Below are 27830 nucleotides of genomic sequence, written 5' to 3' on the forward strand. Positions count from 1 at the left end.
TATCCACAGCTAGCAGGGATGGTATATAAAAATGTTGTGTGTGACCAGTTTTTTGTCTTAAATATGTGACCTGAAACATATGAATTGCAGGTAGTCTGCTTCTGTATTGTGTAGTGTTCCATTGACAAATTATTCCTGGGAATTTAGCTAATTAGCATGTAATTAACAAGTTATGCTGTATTAGAATGTGTGATTGATTTGGCATTCCTTAACTAATGTGGTATAGCTAGAAATCCCTAAGCTTGTAATTGTCTGAAGCTTTATTGCAGTTTTGATACAGTTTTCTGTTAAGATTGGTTACATTTATCTTTGTTTATTCACATTCTGTGACACAAAGTTCTTAATGCTCTTTATTTTGACAGGTCGGCAGCTTGTTCTTGAAACTTTGTATGCTTTGACATCTAGCACAAAAATAATTAAAGAGGCCATGGCAAAAGGTACAGTACTACACTGAAAGCAAATGTTTCTGCAACAATGGACTTAAAATGCATAGAGTGGCCACTCTTCCCTTTAAAATAATCAGTGTGGAATTGGAGAATTTCTACTCCTTGGGAACAGGAAAAAAAGTTGAATGCTCCCTATCTCTTTGTTACAGGTGCGTTAATCTACTTACTAGATATGTTTTGCAACTCAACTCATCCACAGGTCCGATCCCAAACAGCAGAACTTTTTGCCAAAATGACTGCAGATAAGCTGGTGGGTCCAAAGGTAAGAATCTTAACAGCTCATGTTGGAACTCTTTTTGGGTATTACTGGCATCTCTCTAAAGATGAAGAAAAAATCCTTTTCTATATCTGAAATGCTCATGTAAGGAGCAATCAGGCTTTTTCAAAATAATTTAACTTTTAATCTGTGAACAGACTTCTAGAAGCTGTTGTATCTACAGTAACTTGTATAAGCAGTTTGGTTTCCATTTGGAATTACTTTAACAGTAGAGACCTAGATTTCAGTGTCATTGGCTATTTGAAATGATGGCACCGTTTTATTTTGTGGTGTTATGGTCTAGCACTTGACAATTCTAGCATTAAAGTCAGTTGGACGTTGTGAAGTTTTCCATTTCTGTCAGTTTGTCCTGTCAGTTAGTTTGTCATATAATACACTAGATGTCATTTATGTTCATCTCTTCTAGGTTAGAATCACACTAACAAAATTTTTACCTGGAGTCTTCATGGATGCCATGAGAGACAACCCTGAAGCTGCTGTTCATCTCTTTGAGGGAACCCATGAAAATCCAGAATTAATTTGGAATGACAGCTCCAGGGAGAGAGTATCAACAACAGTTCGAGAAATGATGCTTGAGTATGTGGAAACCTTCTGACTCAGTTATCTTTAACTGAGGCACTCTCTTAGTGGCAGTAAACCAGAGTTGCTGTAGAAGAACTGTGAGACAGAGCTCTGCCTGTAAAAAGTAGAATTCTTGCAAGCCAGACTTCAGTGAAAGAAACTTGTTCATTGTTTGTGTATTGTATGTGTAAGTCAGTGAATGCAGTTGCAGTTTGTGCACAGTCCAAGTCTTTGCTCGCTGCTGTAGAATTTGAAGGAATACAGTGGGGGTAAAATGGGGCTTATAAACTGGAGCTGCTTGACAATGATGGAGGGAGACTGAGGTGTCAAGTAGAGAAGACAGCTGCTTCTTTCACTGCTCATTAAAACTTACTTTCTTTTTAAAGGCACTTTAAACTTCAGAGGGACAACCCTGACAGTAACTGGAAGGTAAAAGTATACTGTTTCTGCTTTGAGTGTGTCCAGGGAGGTTGTAAGCCACATGATAATAGATGCACGTATTGGACTCTAACAGGCTTTTCTCTTAAAATACTAACAAGGATTCGCTGCTGTGCTGTGAACATAACTGTTTCTAACTGAAAACAGAACTGGTTTAATGTTGAATTGATGCTTTTGTTACTACTTGCACCTTGAAATTAGACACTTACTGGTAAAACCACTGTCAGCATATTCTGAATGTTCTGATAGTTGAGGTCATTCTAAAATTCATCGAAAGTCAGCAACAAAGGAGAATACTGGTTGGCTGGGAAAAGTCCCGTCACTACATAGCCATAGTAAACTTGCTCTTGGTAAATGTGAAGTAACTTTAGTAAGTCACTGGGTCTCAGAAATGTTCGAGTCCTTAGCCATTTCCTCACATCAGGCCCATCAATGAGATGTTTGAGTATGAAATGATTCCCAGTATCTGTGAAAGGCTAGACATGACTTCCTCCCAACAGTCCTCTACTTCAACATTAAAGCAGTTTCTAAACACATCATGATGTCTTTTTTGATCTAGATGAAAACTGAAAACTTCCCTAGACTGATGGTGAGAAACCTTTCCCTGAAGTGTGCAAAGGAAGGAAAGGGCTGTTACATCAGCCTTGTTGCTGGTGCTTCTCTTGAACTAGGGTTTGTCACTGTTCAGTTGTAGGATCAGTTACTTGTGTTCTTTGAAAGAAGAGTTCACTATAGAGGTACTGCCTGCACTGCACTGCTCTCTCTACTGTCACTTCTTACCTCACGTTCTTTCAAGATGAAGGGTTTATTGGTCTTGCACAACTCTGTTTAAGAGAATACAGTTAGTGACCCTGACCACTTAAACAGTTTTAGATCTCCCAAATGCCCTTGTCAATAACTTCTACTTTACAATTCAACAGCTGCCTGAAGACTTTGCTGTGGTGTATGGTGAGGCAGAAGGTGAACTTTCAGTGGGGGGAGTCTTCCTCAGGATTTTTATTGCCCAGCCGGCCTGGGTTTTACGGAAACCAAGAGAATTTCTCATTGCACTGTTGGAAGAGTTTACTGAACTACTGGAGAAAAATAACCCCCATGTAAGATGATTTTTTTTTTTTTCTGGCTCTATGCTTTGAATTTTTTTAGCCTTCTTAAGTTTTCAGTCTTTCAGTGTCTGATTAACGTAGACTCTTACACTTTCTTCCCATCATAAATGGCGTTTTCTGTCTGCTTTCTGACTCTCTGCAAAAGTGTGATATATTTAGGCAACTTCTGAATACGAGTCAAGGTTTTTAAAGTCCCAGAAGCCATAGAATTAGCTTCAGTTGAGTCTTAGCTAGAGATAAGGCTTAACAAATAAAGTGTCTTTTAATTATTCCATGACTGACCAATCCAAAAAAATGGCACTTATTCTACACCACCTAAAAATTTTCTGCTCTTGAGACTTCTGTTGTCCTTCAGCAACACTAGCTTCCCACTGGTATAAATTGTGTGACCTACAGAAGGCTGTCACCTAACAGTTAGTGTAATGAGTACAGAAAATGTGTTACAGTTTGAAAATTAATTTTTAAACAGTGTTCAGACAGATTCTCTGTTAGACTTGCAGGATGGAAACTAACTAGCATGTTTAACAAAACGGGCATCCTTATTACACAGATGTGATAGCAGTCTGTAGAGGCACGTGGAATACACAAGGCGTGAAGAGTGCTTCTGCACAGACTGCAGAATCCTTTAGGAATTCAGGTGGTCACTCGAACATCCATGTTGTCAATGCTTCCACCAAGCAACTTAGCCACATACTGGATTCTCAAGATGCTGGAAATAGTACTTAGGAATTCCTGTGTGATCTGTCTTTGTGGAACTAGTGGATGTTTGCCACTATTGGAGCTGGTAATCATGTTCTTAACTTGTAGTTTTAACAGTTTGAGAGCAAAGTGATATAAAAGCACTAGGGGAAAAAATCTATAATGCAAAGCAAGTGAAAAATATTATTATGGTGCTACATAAGGCTTTACTGAGTTATACTTTATGTTGATTTTCAATTTTCTGCAGGGGGAAACTTTAGAAACCATTACCACAGCAACTGTGTGCCTGTTCAGTGCCCAGCCTCAGCTAGCTGATCAAGTTCCTCCTCTTGGTCATCTTCACAAGATAATCCAGGCTATGAATCACAAGAACAATGCCGTTCCTAAAAGTGCCATTCGTGTCATGCACATACTGTCAGACAATGAGGTACTAAATATCTAAGTGCTTGAGGGGAGAAAAGCATAGCTGGAGTTATTTGTACTGTTTAGTAGTGTTCCTAAAAGGGCATTATTCTAACTATAAATACAGTGTAGCAAGTGAGCAGGGACCTATAGTTAATTAATGGAAAATTGCTAGATTAAACACTGAGAAATTTATGGTGTTTGCTGACCATATCTGCAATAGCCATTAATCTTGGCATAAAATAAAGTCCTCAGGATATTTATCTCCCTACAGCTTTGTGTTAGAGCAATGGCATCACTGGAGACCATTGGCCCTCTCATGAATGGAATGAAAAAGAGATCGGATGTAGTTGGGATAGCCTGTGAAACACTGAATCGAATGTTTCAGAAGGAACAAACTGACTTAGTAGCCCAAGTAAGTAGTACATTCTCAGACTGTACAAGTGTGGTATGTTTAAGCTGCTCAACTTAAATGGCATCTGAGAAGCCTCCTGGACACTTGACTGATGTGCTTTTCTTGTTGAAAAAGTTTTTTATTTAAAATGCAGACCTGTTCAAGGATGTGACCTGAGCATTGAAGCTTAGTGCACCAGGTAGTGTTGTGTCCACTGAGAAAGTGTAGTGGAATGCCAACTAACTGAACTGAGTTTACACCTAGATAGATCAGAATTGCTGGACAGTATCTTTGCTTTCTCTTGTTTGTATTCCAGCACAGGAAAAATGGACTCATCATTTGTAATAATAGCTCGTGGCACTTTTGGTTCACACTAATGCTAGTGACAAAAAAAATCTGTATGGAACTTCCTGGTCCGTGTTAAGACAACTCATTTGGGTATGTTTGCAGGCTTTGAAAGCAGATTTGGTTCCTTATCTTCTAAAGCTGCTTGAAGGTGTTGGTCTGGAGAGCCTGGAAAGCCCATCTGCAACAAAAGCTCAGATTGTTAAGGCTCTGAAATCCATGTCTCGCAGCCTGCAGTATGGGGAACAGGTGAGTACTCACAAGTCCTTATCTGGGCTTTGACACTTGGTAGGTCAAACTCCAAACATCCCTTGTTTAATCTTCTGGCTGTCAGGTGCATCATCCCACCTAAAATGTTAACATTCTGCAACTGCAAAATGATTATGGTTTGGAATTTCTTCATCTCTTCCTTGTGGAGAAGTCACATTGGTTCAATGCATGTGAAGAGCACTAATAAAAAAGACAAATCCCAAGATTTGCAGAAATGTTCTATGAGGTGGTTAGCTTTAACTGACAACTCTTCAGAACTTGTGTTATATATGTAAATTTCTCTTCTGTTTTCTGCATAAATACATAACTGCAGCAGCTTTATGGAGGTATATCTAAGTAAATTGGTCCCTGTAACTGTGCTAGTTCTTGAGGCCTTTCTCTTACCCCTTTGTTGAAAGCTCTCTCAAGGGGAGGAAACTTGGAATAAGTCTTTCTTCCAAGTAGTCCCTATCTTGCTTTAGTACAGGAAAAGTGCTATTCTCCCTCAGCTGTCAGTGAGTGTTAAGGGCTGCTTCTAGGGTTGCTTTTCCTTATCACCTTTCTGGGAAACAAAGGATAAAGTCAAGCTACTGAAAAACTTCTTTTGAGCATTGTGTTCAGCTGCACAGTTCACACAGAAAAGCAAGTCTCCTTCGAAATGTGCACAAATTCCATATCGCAGCCTGAACTACTGCCACGTTCTTTGGTGTAATCCCTTCAGAATGGTTTGGCAATAGAAAATGGGTTTCTTTGCCTAGGACATGACAAATGGCACTTGCTTACTGTGTTCTCTTCAAATACTGTAGGTAAATGAAATTCTGTCCCGTTCTTCTGTGTGGAGTGCCTTCAAAGATCAGAAACACGACTTGTTCATTTCTGATACGCAAACATCAGGATACCTCACAGGTTAGCAACTCTTTGCTGTTTATGCCCTGAATTGTACTGCACTGTTACTTAATTGTCACTCTGGACTCTGGAGTTACTGTTTATCCCCAGGATCTAGTGCCCTCACATGGTCTGAACATTCAGTGCTGTAAAAATACAGTAAGTTTTTAAAACAGTTACTAAAAGGTAAACTTCTTGCTGGTTGAGAATGTATTTCTCTGCATAGTCTTTGCTATACGTAGCAACAGAATCTGGACACTGGCAAGACTTGCAGGTACTCTGTAGTGATAAAGCAGAGATATAATTGAAACTGATGAATGACAAGCTTTCCATGCTTTCTCAGGATCAGTCTACTTCAGTTCTAGAACACAAGTTTGTCCACAGTTGGAGGGATGTGTAAACTGTGTTCAGAATCACTCAGACTGTATTAGCTGGCTGTGTGGATTAACGTAACTTTAGTGCTACACAGGTAGTTGTACTGTTGGAATGTTAATAGGTTGGAGTATGAGGCTGTGTTCCAGCCAGAATCAGTGGCCTGCCAAGGTGGCCTCATGCCTGCATGTGAAGCTTGCAGCATATACTTCACTGCAGCAGTGGTACACCTTGGGTGGGTCCCCTGCTGGTGCCACCAAGATTGAAATGGCATTCCAGAGGCACCCCAGTCCCACTGGTAGTTAAGAAGAGCATTTTAGGGGTGTGTGCTGTGCACTGTGTGCACACTAAGGTTAGCAACTGATGGGAGCTTCCTTGCATGGTGCAGACATAATCCCAGATCAGTTATGTCACTGCAAATCAAGTCCTGTTCTTCCTTCACTTGAGCAGAACTTGACAGACACAGTATCACAGTCCAAAACATGACTATCACATAAAATATTTTCAGATGTAGCAAATAATGACATTGCAGCAAACACATGATGCAAACTTCTGACTCCTCAGTCAGCTGAACAAACACTTGGTCATAAAAGTTTTGCCTCACAGGTGAGATTTTAAAGTCCTTTGTGACAAGCCAGTGTGGACACAGCCATGTGCCACATGGAACTTTCTCATCTAACCCAATATAGGAATCTTGGTAAAGCATTTGAGCATAACTGAACTAATGAAGTATAAATCAGATGGCCAAAGGTTTTCTTGCAAGATACTAATGTGTATTTTGAGAAAATGAAACAAGAGCCTCTCAAGTCAGGAACTACACCTTCTTGAAGTAGTTGCTTTTATTTTAAGACTAGGTGTTGCAACACGATGCATTTTTTTCACACAGGACTCTGTGCTTTAGCTCTGAACAGGAGTTTTCTGGTTTTGTACTGTCCAATGCCAGTTTGACAGAGAACAATGAAACTGTTTCAGTTTGTACTGAATTTCCTTGGTATTTCATAAATACTATAAATGCAGAAATAGGAAGAAAATGATGACTGATTATTGGCCAAGAATTGAAACGATGCCAGATGTGATCAGACTTGAGATTGGGGGCAGTACAGTTTTCCAGTTGCCTTAAGGTCCATGCTGCTTTTAATTGCCTAATGTTTAAGTGCTTGCCAATGTAGAATGAAGGTGCTGTACAAATGCAAAGTGTAGATGGAAACCAAGCTTTATTTTTAACCTCTCTTAACTTGTACTCTGCCTTATGTCTTGCTTCAAATTGCTTTGCTATTTGCACTTCCCTTGAAACTTCCCTTGCTTATTTCTCTTCCCTCAGGTGTCTCTTCTCCTTCCCTTCTAACTGGCAGCAGTCCCCTTCACCTGAGAAGTGGGCTTTAGATCTGCTGTGTCAGGCAGCTTGCTAACTTCTGTGTAGCTCTCTAAAGCAGGTAGATACCACCTCGCAGAACACACGCTGCGCTCGCTGCATTCCGAGTAACAGATGCATGTCCTAGAGCTGTACAAATGCGTGGTCCCAAACTGCCCAACACCGACACACTTGCCTTCCTCGAGCACACAGGAGCACTACACTGGCAACTGCACCGGCTGGTACTTGCTGGTACTGCACAGGAATTGAAGTTTGGAACTGTGTTAGGAATCCTCCATAAAGGAGAACCTTGAGGCACAAGATAACCATAGGGAACTTTTGCACTAGGATGGGTAACAGCGGGTGTGATGCTTGGCAGGTTCCATTGATGGCAAAGAGAGGTCCCCTCCTGCAGTCAGAGGGCTTTTTATTGCCAGACGCACTGCTTACTTTGCTCTCTGCCTCGCAGTAGTAGTGTGGGACTGTTTGCAGGGAGACAAATCACACTCTATTCTGGCTCTGGGCTGAAGTGTGCAAAGGAGGGTGGGGAAGGAAGGAATAGGAAAGTTGGGAGAACTTAGTGAGGATGGCTTAAAGGGGAAGAGTACAGGACCCAGCAGAACTTAGCATGTTGAATATTGATAGTGTAGGCTGGAGGTCTAAGACCAAGTCGATGGCTGTATTGGTGCAGGAACGTATTGTGAGTGATCAGTGTTCTAGTCACCAATGTGATAAAAATTACTGTTGAAAAACCTCATGCTTCAACCTAAGTTTTGATTGCATTTGTTGAAAGTTTCTATATGACTAAATTTTTAATTCCAGGCTTTGAGGGAGAGGTGCTTTGCCTGCAGTGCAGAAGTGATTGCCCCTGTAGTAATCCAAATGGAAACTTAGTAATGGTGTGAGCCCCGCATCTCCAGTATAGCATTTGTGTATCCCAAGAATGCTGTCACTTTATTTCAATTGAAGGCACAAAATGCTGGCTAGACAAGCTTTAGGCAGTTCTGCTTCTTCATGGGGCAGCCCATTGTGCTTCCTGGAACTAAGCAGCTGGGAAAAACTTTTACAACACTGAAAAGATACACAAGGAGCCCAATAGTGGAACACATGCCTGAAATCACTTTTGATTTTTTAGCAAAGGAGGGCCATCCCTGCTTTACTGCTGCTTCCATGATGGAAGGTGAGATGGGTAATGTAGATGGCTGGGGCTCTTTTTAACTTATTTGGCATATCAGAATTTTTTTAAAAACTGAGCAAGTCCAAAAATGGCCCCCACAAGCTACTCCACTTGGTAGACTAAGAAGTCTTAGTTTCTAGTGTTCCTAGATTTTAAAGAATCTGAAGAAAAACTCTCAAATATTCTTGTGTAAGGTGTTTGGTTGACTTAGATGATGTATTTGAGTGTTACCAGAGTGAATCAAGCTGTTCAGTCACCCAGTAAAAGGAAAACTAATCACCAGTATTTGTTTTCCTCCTGAAAGGCCCTGGAGTTGCTGGTTACCTCACTGCTGGGATGACGTCATCTGTAATGCCCAATGTACCACCCCCGGTAGACAACGAAGTGGGAGATGTCAGCTAAGGACTGGAAATCCTTGTGGAAGAGACAAAGGCAGACTGGCCAGTGATGAGGAACAGCACTTTCCTCCAATACATTGAAGTGAACTTACTGCCTTTCCAGGTGTTTATGACAGTGTTATTCCTTTTTTCTATGACTTTTTTTTTCTAGGAAAAGTCAGTGATTCTAACTACCACACTGTAACACAAGAAAGCACTCTCTGGATCAGCTGAAATGGGTACACAAGAATTTTTTTCTTGTTGTACATAAGCACATTTTGTTCCTTTATATTTGTTTACAAGACTGTGAATCAAACTTTCCTAGTTTTTATATTTTATGGATTAGCGTGACTGGAGTTGAGCTACAGTCTAGAGGAATTGGGCTAAAATACCTTGGACCTCATCAACCCCACTAAAAGGGCATCCCTTCATTTCTCAATCTGATGTGATCACTTCCATTGAACCTTACCTGAAAGGGTTTATCTCTGCACCAGTTCACTCATGTCCTTAATCATTAACATTATCTTCTTCCTCGGATCAAACAGCATTAGACATTTGTATGTATAACTGGCTTGACCAAATTGACAAAGCTTCAGCAAAAAAACCTTAAAATGTTGACATGTTATGTAAGAAATTAGTGTAATTGTGAAATGTTCTATACATTATCCAGTATATAAAAACTTTCTATATTGAGTGTACATTATACAGATCATTCATATGTACATAGAATTTTAAAATAAAGGGAATTAAGAGCCTTGTTAATGAGATAAAGGTGTTCTTGTCTAGCTGTTCTTTGAAAGTGAGAAATGAGGGCAGTCAGAGACCCTAAATGGAATGTGGCTAAGTATGATCCCAGCGTTCTTGGTTCAAAAAACATTTTGCGCAGGTTTTGACAGTCTAGAGCAGAACTTCTGAACCATAAGTAGTAGTACAGTGCAGGTGGTTTTGTATTTGAAGTGCATTTCAGCCACTGACCTGCTGACACTCAGCTTCCTAGGAAATATTCTTGGCAGGAAGCAAGAGGAAACTAAGATGGATGGAAATGTAAACAAGAATTACTGCTTCCTCAAAAGAGGTTATCTTGATTTTAAGTATAATGAGGTAAGGGACTTCATGGAATGCTTCCAGTTCTAGGTACTCTGCCACTGTACCCCCAAGTGACCACTGCAGCTGTAGCTGGACACCCTTCAAGTGAGCACTCGGTTCTGGGCTCAAGGACAGAACTGGCACAGCCTCATCCTGAAGACTGAGCCAAGCAGAGTGTGTTCTCCTCAGGCTCCAACAGGAAGGAGCTTTGAAGGGGAGCTTGTTTGTTCATGCTGAATGTAAACCCTTGTGTCCTTAACTTCATTGCCCTTAAGTTACCAGCCCTGTGTAAGTTGAAAAGTGATTATCCTAATTCCCGGAAGCAGAGCTATCAGTGGTGCACTATGCTGTGATGTGCCTGGTTCTGTTCCTGCACGGACAAGTTCTCTTGAAGTAGCTCAGGTCACAGGGGATTGGTACAGGAGCAGAACTAAGCAACTCTGACCTTCAAGAACTTCATACAGGTGTACTGGACATAAATGCCAGAGCCTGTGCTGGTAGCAGCAAAGGTCACTTTGCAGGTGAACTGCACCCTGACACTGCTGCTGCCAGGCAAAACATCAACTCCTTAGGGAATAAGGTGCCACCTGAGCTTAGGCATATTTCAAAAAGGGTGGGAGCAGCTGGAACCAAGAGGAGGGTTGTGAGGGTGCACAAAAGAAGAGACAGGAAGAAGGATGCAAGGAAAGGCAAGAGGGGGGGAGTTCAATTTGGAGAAGAACTGCAGAGTAATAAGCAAGCAGTAGCAGATGAACTGCTGCACATGACCCCAGCCTGCTGTGCTGCCTTCTTTAGAGCCTCACTTTAGAGGAGCTGTGTGCAGGACTGAGTGTACTCTCAGTGACAAGTAAGGCAGCTGAGAGCTGAAGCTGGGGAGCAGAGAGGGTTGGACTGCAGCTGAGCTTTGGAAAAGAAAAAGCAAGGTACTACTTCCAGTGTTTGCCATTTAACAAAATTAAAAGTTTAGCCTAGCTTGTACTAAATTAAATTGTGTGGGACTACTGACTCAAAACTGCTTTGTCTACAATAAAAGGATAAAGGACTTGATTCAGAACAAAGAAAGCACTTTAGGCCTGTTAGAAAACAGATTTTATTTAGTGTTATAAAGAACCCAGGTAAGTTAGTTATGTGGTGTTCTGCAAATTCTTAAAAGCAAGCCCATAATTATTAAGTGTAATAAGTGAAAATAGTGCAGTAATTGCTTCCAGTTAGAATCAAGTTTTTGTATTCATTCAGTTTTGCCTTAGATACCATTATGCTGAAACTTCTGAATCTTCCCTCTATTAGACAAGGCTTTTTAGATTTTTGCAGTGAGCTTCTTTGACTGATCAAGCAGTTCCCACCTTGCAATTGTTGAGAGATGAACTTCATCAGGCCCATCTGCCAGGCGCAAGGTGCGTATGTACGCGAACCTGTGCGGGAAGAGCTGAGTTAGGGGTGGGTTCCTCCTGCCACAGCAGCCACACAGGAACTCTCAGCACTGTTTTTGCTGTCCTTTTGACACTCCTTGCTTTGAAAAGTGCTATCACATGGGAGATACTGCAGCAGAATCTTCTGGCAGGATTGAGATGGGTGGGCTGGGAATTCAGAAGTTGTGCTTCTTCCCAAGGCCGTAAGGGATAATATTAAGTTTTAGAAGCACATCCTCTTTACTGCTGATAAGAACGATTTTAGGTCCGGTGCCAGCTTTTATTTCTTGTAAGGCTAATTGCACTATAAAAACAATTGTTTGAAATTTTATAGCTTAAAGGGACATGCACTATTATTTCATGCTGAGGTGAAACAGCATGTACTGATGTTAAAAATTATTGTAAAATAAATGCTTAGAATCTACAAGAAATCTCCCTTTACTCACATGAAGGCCAAAGGAAAATCTTGAGAAACTCCAGCTCCACCACACACTTGAACTGCACAGTCAATCACTTTAAGCACAGCTCTTGGAACAACCACTTTGGTCATGGCTACCTGTGGTTAGAAGAACTCACATTATCAGTAATAGTTTCATAAACATGTGAAAATATTTACTCAACACTTATGCTGAATATTGGTATCTCTCAGTACATTCCTTCCTCTGCTGAGGAAGAGCTCTGTTGTTCTCGTTCCTTGGGTATGATGAAACTATTTCCAGTCAACCAGAACTATCTTACTGCATTGAGACAAGCAAGCAATGCTTGAACAGATTCATCTCTGTTTCTGACTGAGATCTTTTGACAATTAAAAGCTTATCTTAAGGCTGTTTTCAACATCAAGTTCTACTCTACTCTTAGAATAATAATGTTTAACAAAATGTTTTACCTTGTCTTTTTTAACCAGCATCCACCAAGTCCTAGCTACCAAAAAATAAAATTTACCTCTTTCCTTGCTCTTCTGTTGCCCAACATATCAATCTTGTGGGCTGTTTGAAGTGTGAGCAGGCGTGCCTGTTCTATGCTAAGGCGGCATTCTGCAATCCAGTGGGCAACAACTTCCTGCAGAACACAAAACCAAGATCAGGCCATCAGTTAATGCTCCTGAGCACACATGGAGCTGCCCCTCTTCCTCAGCATGTGCACATTCACTCAACCTACAGCTACTCGTGTGCAAATTAAAGCATATCTAATATGAAGCATAATAAAGAAAACACTTGACTAACAAAAATATTAAAAGATAGAGTAATTCTTCTCCTGCCAGGAAACAAGAGAAAACCTGTGGATTCTGGCACCTGATCAGACCTCATTGCATGCTGGCCATTTTCCTAAAGCTCTTCCATGCCTGCTTTTCCCTCCCTGCTTTCCTTTACCTCTTACCATCCTTCACAGCCTTTTCTCTTTATAAAAGCCACAGTATAAAAAAAATAGGGGGGTGAAAGGGGAAAGAAATTCCTTGTTTTGCTTAAACTGTTGGGGGGTGGTGTGTGACACATAGAGGCAAACAGCTGCAGGGTGGTGCCTATTGCCTCTGACAGATGATATATTAATAACTCTGGATCCAAAATGAAGTTATCTTGGCAGCCCTTCCCTGCTCTTCTTGGCTAATTCCCCCCTGCAGCCAACATACCACAGGAGAAACAAATGTGTGATGCTTGTCAGTGCAAGAGCTGTTGGGAGCCTGGGCCAGCCTCAGGGACACACGTGTAGGGCTGTGGCTTTTATAGGACACGCAAGCAAATGTGCAGAGCTTGCTTCAGTGCAGTCTGGAAGCTCAGCTTGGCTGGTCCCAGCAAAGGTGATCTGAGGTGTTCAGTTCTATTCAGTCAACAGCTCCTGGGGTCATAAATGATGGCCTGGGTGGGGACAGGCACCCTGGTACTCAAGGAAGCTGCCAGCCTCACCTTGTCATTAGCCATCCTCACTGTGAAGAACCTGCATGGGCTCTGCAGCTGCCTCCAGGTCACTGTAACTTCAATAAGCTTCTGAGAACCAGAGTCTGCCTCATTGCACCTCTTAGTCATTCTAGGTTATGGTGGTGAAGGGAAGTTGGGCAATTGAGTGACTGGAAAACAGACATGTAAAGCTGCTCCCTCTGGATCGGCACAAACAACTTGCTACAATCTGTGCCAAATGCTAATTCAATTTCCTTTTTCCATTGCTTTTACTTGTTTTTTCCAATAAAGCGATAGTAGCTGTTGGGTAAGATTAAGGAACACTTCAAATTTGACAGGCCAACTACCAAAGTCTGATGGTTCCTATATAAAGCAGAATGTAATATTTTTATTATTTTAGCAATCTTTTGCTCATGAAACAATATTTCAATACTGAACAAGAGCAAGGATCTCCACTCTGCCCTTGATGTGGTCTGTACTTTCATAAGCAATTACAAATATTTGATCAAAGAAGTAAAATTTACAACGAAATTTAGACCCCCGAGTGTCTCCAGTGAATGTGAATGGAGACAGCCAGGTGATAGAATGGGTACACAAAAATAGGGAATTGTAACTACAGAAACATAATCTGCTTGCCTGAAAAAATACCTATCCAAATTGATCAGGAAAAGCAGAGAACAACACACAGTAACAAAATCCATATTCAAATCCAGCAAAGGATATCCAATTCATTGCACATTGCAAGAGGGCAAATAAAAAAAAGATGCTGTAGGTAATGGTAAAAACAGGAGCCTTGCAATATGGTTTGTTTATTTTCTCTTTGCCACCCAAAGCTTTATGAATAGGCATTCAAGGTTAGGGCACAGCTGTTGCCATGTCCATTATCAGACTCACAAGGCTGTGTGTGGGCAAAACAAAGGTCAAGGTGTGGAGTGTGTGAACTGAGCTAAAGAGGGAAGGTGCTTACGTGCTGATAGAGTTTCTTGCCGAAAGTCTCTCGCTGAGCCGCTCGCTGGCACAGGATCTCCAGAGCAGCCTCGGCCGCACCCAGGGACCGCATGCAGTGATGGATCCGGCCCGGCCCCAGCCGGCCTTGGGCTATCTCAAACCCCCTGCCCTCACCTGGTTGGAAGGAAAAACAGGCACTGCAGACTCCGTGATTCCCTCTTGAAAGGGTCCAAGGCTCCAAGCAGAAGTGGCCCCATAGCAAAATAAAACAAGCAGTGGGGAAATAGAATAAATCAGGATCTATACTAAGTGTGGTAAGTAGAGCAGAATTCTCCCTGCAGGGGGTCACAGTGCTGGCCTGCTTGTTATTTCTTTTTCAGTTCTGCCAAGTACCAGTCCTGGAGTGCAGTAGAACATTCTTTCTAAAAGTCTGTAAAGTCTACAAGAGCTGGTTTGGAGGTAAGAACACCACTTACAGACTTTGCTTTGCTGTACTTCAGGGCAACGATACTTACACGACAGCCAGAACTGCCCTGCTTCCTTCTGCTCTCAATAAGGTACATTCAAGCAGGCTGCAAAAGGAAGAGTGGGCTCCCTCAACTGACTAGAGCTGTTTAAAATAACTTACGGTGATTCATGACATAAACCACTGTCTCATAAAGCTTGGTTCATTGCTGTATGTAAAGAAATCAGTGCTGAAACTCACCCAGTATTATATTAGAGACGGGTACTCGCACGTCATTGAAGTGTATCTCAAAATGTCCTCCATGGATCTCATCTACAGAGACAGAAAACACAACAGCAGGGTAAAACAAAGGAGTATAAAAATACAGGCCTCCAGTTCCTAACCCTTCTTCTATATAGCCATTTTACTGATTTATTTCATACACAGTATTTATTAGTATAAGTGCAGCTTCTGAGCCTGCTAATAAATTAATACACATATAGCTGATAAATATGATCACCTACCCATGTAGCCAAACACTGAAAGAGGTCTTATCAGCTTCAGCCCTGGGGTGTCCATGGGAACAATAATCATACTGTGCTGCTTGTACCTGATCAAGACAAGAAGCACAGTTAAATCTTAGCCTCCCTTCTGTCTGCCCCTTCCGCTTTTTTTATTTTCCATCCTCAATTTAGGACTTGCACAAATCCAGTGCTGAGATTTACCTGTACCACCTGCACCATCCTGCCCACACAATGTGGCTTCAACACTTCTTGGCTCACCAGTCAACAAGTGAAAATGTATTAGTGGCACCTAATGCACTGAGAAACTCCTGTTGCTGTCATTTCTGTGCACACAGTTCTGTATCACCCAGTCAGTTCCTCCCCCTCTACCTTTCTGTTTTGTTCTCAAAACCAGTTTATCAGAATCATCATCTTGGCTTGCCTACAGTTTATGTAAAGAGAAATCCATCCCCATGTTTACATTCCTTCCAAATATTTAAGGTCAGTTGTTAGTCACACAGAACCTGGGGTGATGCCCCAGGTCTCTGAATTCAGTCTCCAGTTCTAGCAAGTGGCGTGTCACAAAATCCCCTCCATTAACTTTTCTTCAGCTTCTAAGAGCTCAACAGATGCCAATGTCTGTACAACTTCCAGGCAAACCTTCCTGGGAGCTGTCTGCAAGTTACTGATTGCTTCTTGGTGGAACCTAGCCAAACCTAAAAACTTCAGACTATCCACAGTATTCGGGCTAAAATCCATCTTAGATATAAATGTCACAATACCTTTACATTACAAGCTGTGTGATGTTAATAGGATCAGACGTGGAGCATTTTATTCATTACTTTGTAATTTTTTGCAGAAGTTTGCAATTCTAGTTTGGTAACAAGTGTTGAATGTGTTTATGTCAAAGGCGAAGAGGTAAGGATTATATTTACACATATAGGAATGGAATGAGTAGGTCTGATTTAAGATGTGCAATGCTGTCTGCTTATACAGCTTCACCTTACCAACACCCCGTGTTTCAGCCTTAACTTTCTGTATCTACAGATAACTTTGTGGAAAACTTAATCAGTAGCTTCAGGTCTCTGATACAGCACTTGTACCCTTTCTGTTCAGGGAAGCTCTGAAAAGTTTTGGTTTTGTTATTTAAGCATTATTATTTAATTTTTCCCAGTTTTGTTTTATATACTATGCTTACAAAATAAATTGTAAGCCAGAGTTGGTTGTTGATGCAGACTAAAATTTATGTGACCAAGATAAAACTAGTGTAGCCCCCAAAATTCCCTGATCCAGTTCATCACACAGCTGCACGAACACTAGAGCTGGTGCAATGGAGAGAGGTGGGAAGCATGCTAATGAAAGCCAGCAACAGTGTGAAAGGCTGGAAGGACTCAGTCAACAGCATCTGACAGCAAAACAAGAACTCGGGCTACAATAGACAGGTGCTGAGTTTTAAAACATCCCTCCAATTTAGGAGCACATCCAATTGGTCAAAACAATTAATGGCATTTCACTTAACAAAATTTTTGCAAGTAGTGATTCCTCCAGGGAACAAGATTTAGGGAATTCTGAGTCTCCTAGGAATTCTTACCTGGATGCTGATGAGTTTTTGGTTTTGCCCATTACAATTGCAACTTTGCAATTTGGGTTCCCAGCACCTTAAAAAAGTGACAAACACAAAAATTGTTTTTAGTACAAAATCTCAATGTCAAATCAAATGAAGTTTCATAACAAAAAACCCTACTCCCTTCCTTTTGTGATGCAGGAGATGCAATCTACTCCTGTGTTTATATTCTGAATATCAAACTGAAACAAAATACACATTAGTACTTAACATGGAAAAAGGAGCTGACTTGTGGGAAAGGGAATGTGAAGAACCAAACATCCAAACCCTCCAGCTCCTATCACCTATTCCTATGAAAAGGGAACAAGAAGGTACTTGAAATGGAATCTGATTACTTCTCGCTTCATTACAGCTAAGCAAGTAAGTATAATACAATAGCACATCTATCAAGGTGAGATGCTGCCATTTCAAAAGTAGAACTTTTAAAAAAACTTCAGCCTATAAAGACTGGAGGGTCTGTGTGGGAATGAAACACCAACCACATTATAACAAAATTATGCAGATAAGGCTATCAAAGGGTTACCACGATAACTTTGCTACTACTTCAGCAAAACTTCTCTGGAATGCAGGATTTCTCCCCCTTTACACAAATGATTTTAGATTGCACTTTGAAGAAAGATCTGAGTGAAAATTGTTACCTAAAAATAGCCTGCTAGCATTTCAAGCTAACATTATTTGAGATGGTTTTTATATGGACATATTTATCAAACCTTTGTAGCATAAAGACAGCACTTTAACATACTGGTCCTGAAGAAGATTCTACCATTGATTAAAATAACATTTCTAGGACCCTTCATCCTCCCTGTCTTTTTCTTTATTAGTACCAAAACATGCTCTCATTCCTTTCAAAGCCTCCTACAAACAATAAAGCTAGGGAAAATACCCAATGGGTGTAGCAATCACTAATTTTTTACTGCTATCTCAGTGCAGATGACAAGCTTTGTAGAGATTCAATTCAAGGCTAGACCTGTAGCAGCTTGGTTTTGTTCTGAGGTTAGAAGCAAATACAACTTTATAACTTCTCTAGCAGCTGTTCTCACAAGGCTTGGGAGACTCTGGTCTGGACAATACAACCACCTGGCTTTGAGCTGAGCCACTTCCTCCTATGAACAGCCACTGTGATGGCCAGGAAGTAGGAGAGAGATTTGTTTAATTGTGATAAACACTGCCTGTTTGGAGGGCCAGACTTCCAGTTGTTTACTTTCCTCTTTTGCAATATGGTATTCAGCCATTGTTTCCAGAAGGGGCTTAGAGAGTGGCCCTTGAGCTGTATAATGCTAACAAGCTAAAAATCCCAGTGAAAAGCTTTGGGCAGGGGCATAAATCAATTTGGTAAAAAAACCCCCAAAAAACCAAAAAAAACCAACCAACCAACCAAACAACAAAAAAAACCCCATGGATCCTAAATAATTGGCTCATTTGGGCAACTGCAACAAGCAGGTGATCAACCCCAAATAACCCAACATATGCTTTGCAGGGTACTACCCTGCACAGGGAAATGTCACCTCTGCATAAGGGGTATGTGAATCTTCTCCTTTTCCACAGAAGTTAAAGAATTGCACAAGTGCTATTTTCTAAACCAGACCTACTTTCAAGTGAGGTTTAAAACAAAAGATACTTTGACCTTTTGGAATCTCCTGAAAAACTGTTTTGTAAATAATCCTCAAGTCACATCCCTGCTTCAAAACAAAGGGCAAATTTAACCATGTATTATAAAAAAAAAAAAAAAAAAAAAAAAACCTCAGAAGAAGCTTTCATGTTGAACTCAGTGAGGAGTTCACTGAGAGCTGGACATCTGGTTAGATGTTCTAAATCATTTGTATGCATTTCTGGAAGGCAAATTAATACCTCCATCTCACATGTGCTTGTTCCTATCTAATATCTAAGCACAGGAAAGGATGGCAGATTCCTGGCCCTTCCACTCCTTAAGAGTCTGAAGTCCTGAAAAACTAAAACAAATTTTATGTCACTTTGACCCATAAAAGACAGAAAGAAAAGTTCTGGTCTAATGCAAGACTCTGAAAAACTCCAGTGCTTTGGCTGGAATGCAAACAGCCTGGATGGAATAAACATCTCATTTGTAAATGACATTTTCACATCACAGAATTCAAAGAAGTTGCTGGAGGATGGAGGAGAAGAGTCAGAGAAGCCCATTATTTTGGTAGAAGTAGTTTTGCAAGAAAACTCACAATTGAAGAAACACTAGACATTTTAGAAGGTCAGTTTTAAACATATTTCCATACTGATGAGCTTTCAATAAGGTTTTCAATGTATACGACTGCACAACCTGTCCAAACCTTTCAGACCACAATGCTGCTACACTGGCAAACATCTTCGGTTTAACTAACTAATACTTTTGAATTCTTCATGGTACTCACTCACATAGGCGAAGACAATATTTTAAAACGTGCTTAGTGTGTTGATCACAATCTCATTAGAAGCCTAATTTTTGCTATGAGGGGTATAACATGCTTAAGTTTACTGATCTTCACACAATTAACTTACACAGATTCTTTCTGGTGGAGAGACTACTAAATGTGGCAACCTTTGAGTACCACCTGTACTTGAGGAAGCTGCCACAAAGTCTGCTTTCAGAAGCCAGCAGCACTTTAATTCTTGCAATCTATTTATTCTTCAGTCTTCAATTTCCTGTCTAAGACAACTAAGCCCAGATAAACTACTGCCTGAATGCTGAATACCTACGATTTTTGCTACACTGGCTGCCGCATCCCTCAGCCCAGCAGACCTTTGCTAAAGGTCAGGGGTCCGTGGTGGCTTACAGACCTGACAGCTTCCTAGACAGGCACTTATAAACACGTTCTGGACTCTCCTACAAGAAAAAACTGGTCTTAGTAGGGTGGATGGCAGTGTGGTACTGATTGTTGTAATGTGGGAGTCTCCTAATGGAAGAAAGGGACACACACAGGCACATCCCACCAAGAGCCCACAGTAATTTCCATTCACCAGCATATCGTATTTCACAGTTTTAGCTCATCTTCTCCAGATAACATTGCAGGCAGCAGGTTCATGGAGGGCAAAAACTACACTGTGGCTGCAAGCAAACAGGTAATGCTGGGGCTGTGCAGTTGCAAGGGCTCTGCAGTCCTGCCACTGAATGTGGCTGCTGGTCATTCCCAACTGGAGCTCAAAGGATCCAATGGTGCCAGTAAGAGAAGCTGCTCAGCTTAGGAATGGTTTTTTTCCTTGCCTCCATGCCACTTTCACAGAGACGTAAGTGTTTTTACTTAAGTAAGATCCACTTGGTATTCACTCTTACTTACTAAGTAATTTTTGTTATTTTTGACCCCACTGAAATACATACATGAAAATATTATTTCTTTACTCTGACTGGAAGGATCTGTCCTCCCTGCACCTCTGGAAAGCTTTAAGGAGCTGAGGAACTGATATACAAGGCAGGATTCGCATGAACTGCCTTTCTACAGCCTGCCCACAGAACCTCTTGGGCACTTCTGCAGGCAACACACAATTCCCTGGGAGCATTCTCAGCTCTAGCCTGCTTATTCTGTCTCATTGGAGACCCTATTGAGACCAAGCCTATCCAGACCTGAAAGTTTCATTTGTTTTGAAGACATATGGCTCAGGCCTCAAAGCCATGACATGACCTGTGAGATGACTGGGAAAGAGCCCAAATATCTTACCTGCCACAGTGAAGAGCACCACTGAAATACTGTGATAACTCAAGATGAAAGCATTACAGAAATATGCACAGAAATGGTGGCACTCTTCCTCTAGACTGCAATTCCTCTCCCAGCCCATTTTACCTTGTCATTCTGAAACAAAATTTGATTATGAGAATGACTGGCAACATTCAAGCCCCTGAGGAATCTCTCCCAGGATGCAGGACTATCTGCCTGTACTCTGGTTGACAATTTGCCACTTGTCTTCAAATTTTCCTTACCATCTTTCTGGTTTCACACACTGAAAGAACCACTTTTCCCACCTCACCCAAAGCAACCATCTTTCTACTGTATGCCCTAAAAAGTTACACAAGGAGGGGATGTAAGGATCACTTAAAACCTTATACAGTCAGCCATCAAAAGCACAGTATGCCCTGAGGAAGGAATGGAGTGACTCCCTGTGGTGTATGAGGCAGTAACTAAACTCCAGAGGGACCTCCTTTCTATCCTTTTCACCTTTTTAATGCGTTGTTTGATAAAAGCCTCTTGATGATGAATAAAACATTTGGGCTTCCAGGAATAAAACCACAAACAACAAAGAGAAGCAGTAAGAGTGTCCTGACCTTCCAAAGAGAAGTTACAATTGGTTGGACCAGGAAGGAATGTAGGAAGTGTACATGTTCAACACAAGAAGAGTCTCCAGGAAAGCACAATTTTTAAAACTTTTTTTTTTTTAAACTGTCAAGTCAAAATGAAAGTGCAACAGACTTCCACATGAGGGTGTGGTGCTTGAAGACAAAACGCAATGTGTCAGAGCAATTCAGATCACTTCACTGAGGCACATCTCAGTTGCAGTACCTGCTACTCATCTGCTAACAAAGGTTAGTTTTGTTTTAATCCTTACTGCTCTGTATATTGCATGATATCTTCTTTGCATACATTTACTCTTAGTTATCTTAGGCTTTACAGAGAGATATCATTTCACTAAAGCACGTCTCCTTTCCAGTATCAAAATCACATTTGTTTAGTAGCAGGACAGAATACTGCTTAATTTATCAGAGGAAAAAATCTGTCTGTTTAAACTAGGGATATTAACTTAATTCACCATCATTCATACAATCCCACATCAAGTTTAAACAAACTGAATTTATATGACTGGAAGGCTGAAATAATTCTACAAGGAAAACATACAGTTGTAGATTTAATACGTTCGTTAGTATACCTCCTAGATAACACTACTTGAAAAACCAGCAGCTTTTGAACTGTTTGGGTACTTTTTGGCAGTTTTTATATGATAAAATTCCTTTCTGCCATAACATCCTGAGAACCTCCAGCTAGAAGATGTAGTGTACCCACAGCAATCTGCTTCTGTAAGAAATTCCACATGGGCAGGGCTCGCTGTGTGGGATGGTGACTAAACTAAGATTTCCACCACTCTTCAGTGCTCGACTCCCTCGGGACTGCTTGGCTGTTTGCAACGGGCACATGCACGTGTGCCTGGGAAACAGCAGGACCAGGAAAGACAAATGTGAACAGATAGGGAGCCAAAACCTAACTGTGCTTTTAAGGGAGAAATGTCAACTGTTGCATTTTAGATAACTTTGTTCCTGTCATGAACTCAGGGCAGGCAAAAGCTTATCAGGCAGCGGAGCACAGAATCACAGCCAAACTGCTTTGTCATTCACAGACTTTTAAAGTTTGCCTTGAAATGTTTACTGGTTTGCTTTCAAGTAAATTTGCCAGTGACCTGATTTGATTAAATGTTCCTTGATGGGTTCTGTATAAAGTGTTTTAAGGCCACAATCAAATCCTTTAATTTAACTTCTAATTTTTCTCAAATCCCAGTAAGTGGGTTAAACTCTTCTTGCTGCACTTTCTCTTCTACTAAAAAAATTAATAAAAGAAGTTTCTTTTGCTGCTGATAACTAAATCTCTCCTCAAAGTACTATAAAGCTGCAAAAGATTACTGCTGCTGGAGAATCCTGCTAACACAGCTTGTTAGACATAGAACAGACATCCCTTTGCCAAAGTATTAAGTAGAGTGACTGTACTTTTCCATTCTGCACATCTTATTAAAGCAACAATAAAGAACAAATTGCAAGACTTAAAATAGGAGTAATCATTTTTTAAAGTTTGATGAGGAGTGTTTTGAAATGTTAACAGAATAATACAACAAAGTCATTAAAGAGCCAAACCAGATAGTTAATTTCAAGCTAATACACTTTTAAAAAAATTTGACTGGGAGAATCACTGAAAAAAATCAAATAAAAAACTATTCATTTCTCTCTATTTAATTGGTCTGCATCCCCTATTATGAGACAAATCAGTAAGTTATTTTTTCCTAGTAGACAGATGTATTTAAAAAACTTTAGGAGACACTTGGCAACCCTTCATTTAAACAATTGTCTAAGAAACAGAAATGGTATTTGCATTTTTCTTTCAGGCTTGAAAAAGCCAAATTGTAGCTCTGGAGCAAAATATCAGATAGCAATCTGCTTTCAGCAGATTCTGAACACTGCATATGATGACAAAAGGGGTATGTGTTTTTCATTCTCAGCTGACTTTTGCTAGTGCTGCAAAGAAACCTTAATCCCATTTATTTCAATAAAACAGGGTACTGCAGGACTGTATCGTACAACAATTTCAGCACATTAGTTAATGAACACAGTTACAGGAAAAGAAGAAAACAATGCAGGACATGAACTTGCTTAAGATACAATCTGAAGATACGAATAACAAACTTCAACCCTCAGCTGGCAGCGAGAAGCCAGCCTCAGTTTACAGAGTAAATCTACTATGAGATTGTACTTGAAAAACCAGCAGAGTCTCTGAGCTGTTTGGGTACTTGTGGGCAGTTTATACATGATAAAATTCCCTTCTGCCATAACATCCTGAGAAGCCTCCAGCTAGAAGATGCAGTGTACCCACAGCAATCTGCTTCTGTAAGAAATTCCACATGGCATGGCTCACTGTGTGGGATGGTGACTAAATTAAACTTGTTCTGCTGCTGTTCAGCAACTGACCCCCCCTGCTGTGCTTCTTGTAGTGGGCATATACGGTGTGCCTGAGAAACAAAAACAGTCTCCTTGCACTATACTCACATCCAAAATTTGTTAGAATTTATAAAAGCAGGCAGCTGCTTGCCTCAGCTGTAATCTGCTCGTATTGCTTATACAGCTGATTGTAACAGCATTTACAGCCTCCAGCTGGTATTTCTTTGCTTTGCAGAGGATGGAGAGGGGAAGGTGTAATTCCAACCCTATAAAGGTACAGACACAGTTATGTGCAATGGAATACTGTCAAACATAACACAGTTGGAGCAGTTAAAGCAATGCTGGGTCCTCGACTCAAATGTGCAAATTCGTGAGATGCACTCCAAGCATTTTACAATCTCAAATGCTAAGGGTAAGGAAAGCTTTTCAGCTGAATCCATTTTACATGTACTGCCCACATAGATGTTGTCAGTTACCCTATTTCACATGAGAACTTGAGATGGTGTGCTTTGCCTCTGTTACTGTCTAGTTTCACTTCGATTATTCACAAATGCCTTCTGAATATCCAAGTTGTTTAAATTTGAGATGAATAAGTAGATCTGAAGAAGGGTTTTAGGTTTCAACAGAAATTTTAGAACTTAAACCCTATATTATTTCTTTGGTGCTCCTTTCTCCCCACTTTTTTATGTCTTGTAGCTTTGCCACGGTCTCAGATATGAATAACTCAACAGATTACTGGATTGAAGATGAGGAGGATCATCTCAACCCTCCTATAGATTACAATACCTATGAGCTTCTCTGCGAAAAAAGCGATGTGAGAAATTTCAGAAAAATATTCCTCCCAGTGTTCTATGCACTGGCTTTCACAGTTGGAGTGGCTGGAAACTCATTAGTGGTTGCAATATATGCCTACTGCAAGAAACCCAAGACCAAGACAGACGTGTACATCATGCACCTCGCCATTGCTGATCTGCTCCTGCTCTTCACCCTCCCTTTTTGGGCTGCAAATGCAGTGCAGGGATGGGAACTTGGAAATCCAATGTGCAAGCTCACTTCTTCTCTGTACACCATGAATTTCAGCTCCAGCATGCTGTTCCTGGCCTGTATCAGCGTGGATAGATACAGGGCCACTTCTGAATCCCAGGGCTCTAGAAGAGCTGGCAAACACTGCAGTGTTACCTGCATCTGTGTCTGGCTGGCTGCCATTTTCCTCAGTATCCCTGAGCTGATATTTAATCAGGTCAAGAAACACAATGAGAGGAATGAATGCCTTCCTGTATTTCCTATCAACATGGAAACACTCTTAAAATCAACCATTCAAATTCTGGAAATTATCCTGGAATTTCTGCTTCCTTTCCTAGTAATGCTAATCTGCTATTCTGCTACTGCTCGGGCAATCTTTAGGTCAGCAAATATTAAGAAGTCCAGGCCTTTCACGGTTCTGCTGGCAGTGGTGGCCTCTTTCCTTGTCACCCAGCTACCGTACAACATTGTGAAGCTGTGGCGCACCATAGACATCATCTACATGTTGGTCACGGACTGCAGTGCCAGTAAAACCATGGATGTGGCACTCCAGGTCACCAAGAGCATCGCTTTGTTCCACACCTGCCTCAACCCTCTCCTCTACGCCTTTCTGGGAGCCTCTTTCAAAATGCACGTCATGAAAATCGCAAAAAATTATGGGTACTGGAGAAGACAACAGCAGAAGCAAAATGGAAGACCTGAAGAAATTTCTATGAATTATGAAGACCCTACTGAAGAAACAGTCAGTTTCACTATATAGGCCTCCATCGCTTCCATCATCTTACATAACCAAGGGAATTGCTTGCTGATTCTGGGGGTATTGTTTCTGCAGCTGTTTCTCTGCAAGTCAACTTTCAGATGAATTTCTGAACCTGCCAAGACACTACAGAGCACTTCAAAGTGGAATGTGTTTATCAGAATCAAGCAAGAACGAAATACTGAAACCCCTAGAAACAACCTGAGATATTTACTAAACAACAACATCAAAGAACTCAAACAAAAAAAAAACCCACCACAACAAAACCCAAACACCTTAAAATTTAAGTCTTGGGGGTATTTTTTGGTGTCACAGTACTAGGCAATTACGTAACTGTGTAATGAACAACCTGTACACATCTAAGCATGTAATTAAAATGGAGGAAAAAAACCATTGGCAATCAAACAACGGGAACCTTTGTACCAGAAGTTAAAAATCTTGTGTTTCTTCAACTATTTTGTAAAACTTCAGAACATTTGCCTAACAATTCAGCTCCATTTCTCAACTCAACTATCATTCCATAGATAACCTTGCAGATTGAAATGAAGTATAAGCTTATAGCTGAGAATTGAGAGGGAGAATGGCTTTTCCCCACTCTTTCTCCATGTATGTCTACAAATGTATAGGGGCAACAATATCCTCCTCAAAAATACCCCAGCAACTCCTTTTTTATAACTACAGAAAAAATGACCTTTCATCTCTTCTTTTCTGCTCACCCTAAACTTCAACAAGGCCAGTGCTCTAAGGGTGGCACATTCTAGATTTTTGTAAATGTAATAAAAAGTTCAGTTAATCTTCAGATACAAGACTTAGATCTTCTATTCAGAATTTTTAAAATTAATCAAGCATTGCAGTAACTGTATCTCTTAAAACATGTGAAGATAGAATAAAAACAAAGCATAGAAAAAGTGCACTGGCTTCTGTTTTTTCTTATCTTTACTTTTGTTTTGTTTTAGTAGGTACTGACATCTCTCATCATAGGCAATTACCAACTAGCAAATGAGAGAGGCTTGCTTGACAAAAGAGAGAGGCTCCCATTCCCTACGGAGCTCATGGATTTACAGTTTTTACACAGAGTTACCAAAGCCATCCCATGCCACGGTGTTGGCAGGGATTCCAGGAAAACAGCAGTTTTCCATGAGTCACTAGAAGCATTTCAAACATACTGACATACTAGCTTAGCTTTCAAAACGAAGAAGTGGTGTTACAGCATACTGTCCTTGTCTTCAAACACCTTATGGGCGCTGACAAAATGTCTCATCTACACATTAGGAAAGCCAACAAAGATCTCTCATTTTTAGATACTGTTCCTAGTTACACAATTATGGACAGGAACAAAAAGCTCTAAAATGACAGACAAGAAACAACAGTAGCATAAACAAGACACGAGCCTCTTCTCCCTGTTTGGAAGACAAAAGCTTACAGAAGGTCTTCTCAGTGTTTTGAGAAATACTAGGGTGTGACCAGATTAACTCAGAAGTGCTTGACTGGTTTTCTACACATACACCATAAATCTGACATATTTAAGCCATAATGGATTTACTGTACACATGGCAGAGCATAATAAGAAACCACTCTTCTTCCATGAAGTAACTGACTCCTTGCATGTGTGATTTATGGCTTATCTTCACAAATACAGTGACATTCTCACCAGGCTGTCAGGCTGCTGGAATCCCCACATATCCAAGGTTTCAATGCCCCAAAAGATAAAAAACCCCAACCAAAACCAAAACAAACAAAAACAAAATCACCTTCCCAGCCCAGCAGAGAGACTGACTAATACAGAGCTGAATGAACACATTTCTCAAACTTCTTGGAATTGCAGTGCCTTTTATGCATGTCTTTATGCAAACCTGATTGCCTTGACTGCATTTATTAGAAATAAGACAAACCAAATCATGCTGTCTTATGTTTACTCTCCTTTTTATAATTCACATAACTAATTTTATGAATAGTATTTTGTGTCTGTGACCCCCTAAAACTTTCTCATTACTTCCTCAGGGACTGAAATGCACAGCTGGGAGACACTGATCCAGAGCAAAGGCTAAGTAGCCATTGGTTAAGCAACGCTCTTGGGTCAGCGGACAAGATTCTATGCCTCTTTTCGCTGCCAATTTCACAGGAGTAGAACAGAGAGAGAGATCTATCTTCTGGTGACTCCAGGTATTGCACAAGCATGTATCAGCAGGTAGCTGTCACAATTGCATATGTAAATGAAACATTCAAGTTTAACAACTCTGTTTATTTGTTTGGATTCCAAACTCGTGGGGAATGATAATTTTCAAGTTGCTGTCACACATTTTGGCAAAAAATCACTACAATATTAGGGACAGCTGTCACTCAGAGTACAATGCATTGATTTTACTGGGAATTATAACATTAGAAAATCTCCTGTAACAGTCAGTCCAACAGCATCACAGGCTGCTTTAAAAACAG

At 40.7% G+C, this 27830-nt stretch overlaps 3 protein-coding genes across 5 annotated transcripts in view; 2 read left to right on the forward strand and 1 right to left on the reverse strand.

The window, feature by feature from the left end:
- DNAJC13 (DnaJ heat shock protein family (Hsp40) member C13) overlaps positions 1-9847 on the forward strand; it is a 56412-nt gene extending 46565 nt beyond the window's left edge. The window contains exons 48-58 of one of the 2 annotated variants that reach the window (XR_015803829.1): positions 363-437; positions 596-708; positions 1130-1299; positions 1671-1713; positions 2643-2816; positions 3772-3951; positions 4201-4341; positions 4771-4914; positions 5721-5820; positions 7493-7604; positions 9004-9847. Coding sequence is in view for 1 of the 2 variants with exons in the window: in XM_014878394.2 (XP_014733880.1) it covers positions 363-437; positions 596-708; positions 1130-1299; positions 1671-1713; positions 2643-2816; positions 3772-3951; positions 4201-4341; positions 4771-4914; positions 5721-5820; positions 9004-9101 (1238 nt within the window). In the remaining variant the exon portion in view is untranslated. The remainder of the gene's footprint in view (positions 1-362; positions 438-595; positions 709-1129; positions 1300-1670; positions 1714-2642; positions 2817-3771; positions 3952-4200; positions 4342-4770; positions 4915-5720; positions 5821-7492; positions 7605-9003) is intronic. The other variant, XM_014878394.2, reaches the window with a different exon arrangement.
- Positions 9848-11228: 1381 nt separating this feature from the next.
- ACAD11 (acyl-CoA dehydrogenase family member 11) overlaps positions 11229-27830 on the reverse strand; it is a 28575-nt gene continuing 11973 nt past the window's right edge. The window contains exons 14-20 of the mRNA XM_014878395.2: positions 16951-17017; positions 15381-15466; positions 15118-15189; positions 14431-14585; positions 12514-12630; positions 12018-12127; positions 11229-11574 (exon numbers count right to left, since the gene is read on the reverse strand). Coding sequence (XP_014733881.1) covers positions 11460-11574; positions 12018-12127; positions 12514-12630; positions 14431-14585; positions 15118-15189; positions 15381-15466; positions 16951-17017 — 722 coding nt within the window. The 3' untranslated portion in view covers positions 11229-11459. The remainder of the gene's footprint in view (positions 11575-12017; positions 12128-12513; positions 12631-14430; positions 14586-15117; positions 15190-15380; positions 15467-16950; positions 17018-27830) is intronic.
- ACKR4 (atypical chemokine receptor 4) lies at positions 14781-26305 on the forward strand. Of its 2 annotated transcripts, none has more exons than XM_088165139.1 (2): positions 14781-14870; positions 24311-26305. In XM_088165139.1, the coding sequence occupies exon 2, from the start codon at positions 24330-24332 to the stop codon at positions 25395-25397; it is 1068 nt and encodes a 355-aa protein (XP_088021265.1). In that variant the 5' UTR covers positions 14781-14870; positions 24311-24329; the 3' UTR covers positions 25398-26305. The 2 variants fall into 2 exon arrangements, with proteins under 2 accessions (XP_088021265.1, XP_014733883.1); XM_014878397.2 differs by lacking the exon at positions 14781-14870 and adding an exon at positions 21204-21502.

Source organism: Sturnus vulgaris, chromosome 1 (genome assembly GCF_052056855.1).
Source record: "Sturnus vulgaris isolate bStuVul1 chromosome 1, bStuVul1.hap1, whole genome shotgun sequence".
NCBI lineage: Eukaryota > Metazoa > Chordata > Aves > Passeriformes > Sturnidae > Sturnus > Sturnus vulgaris.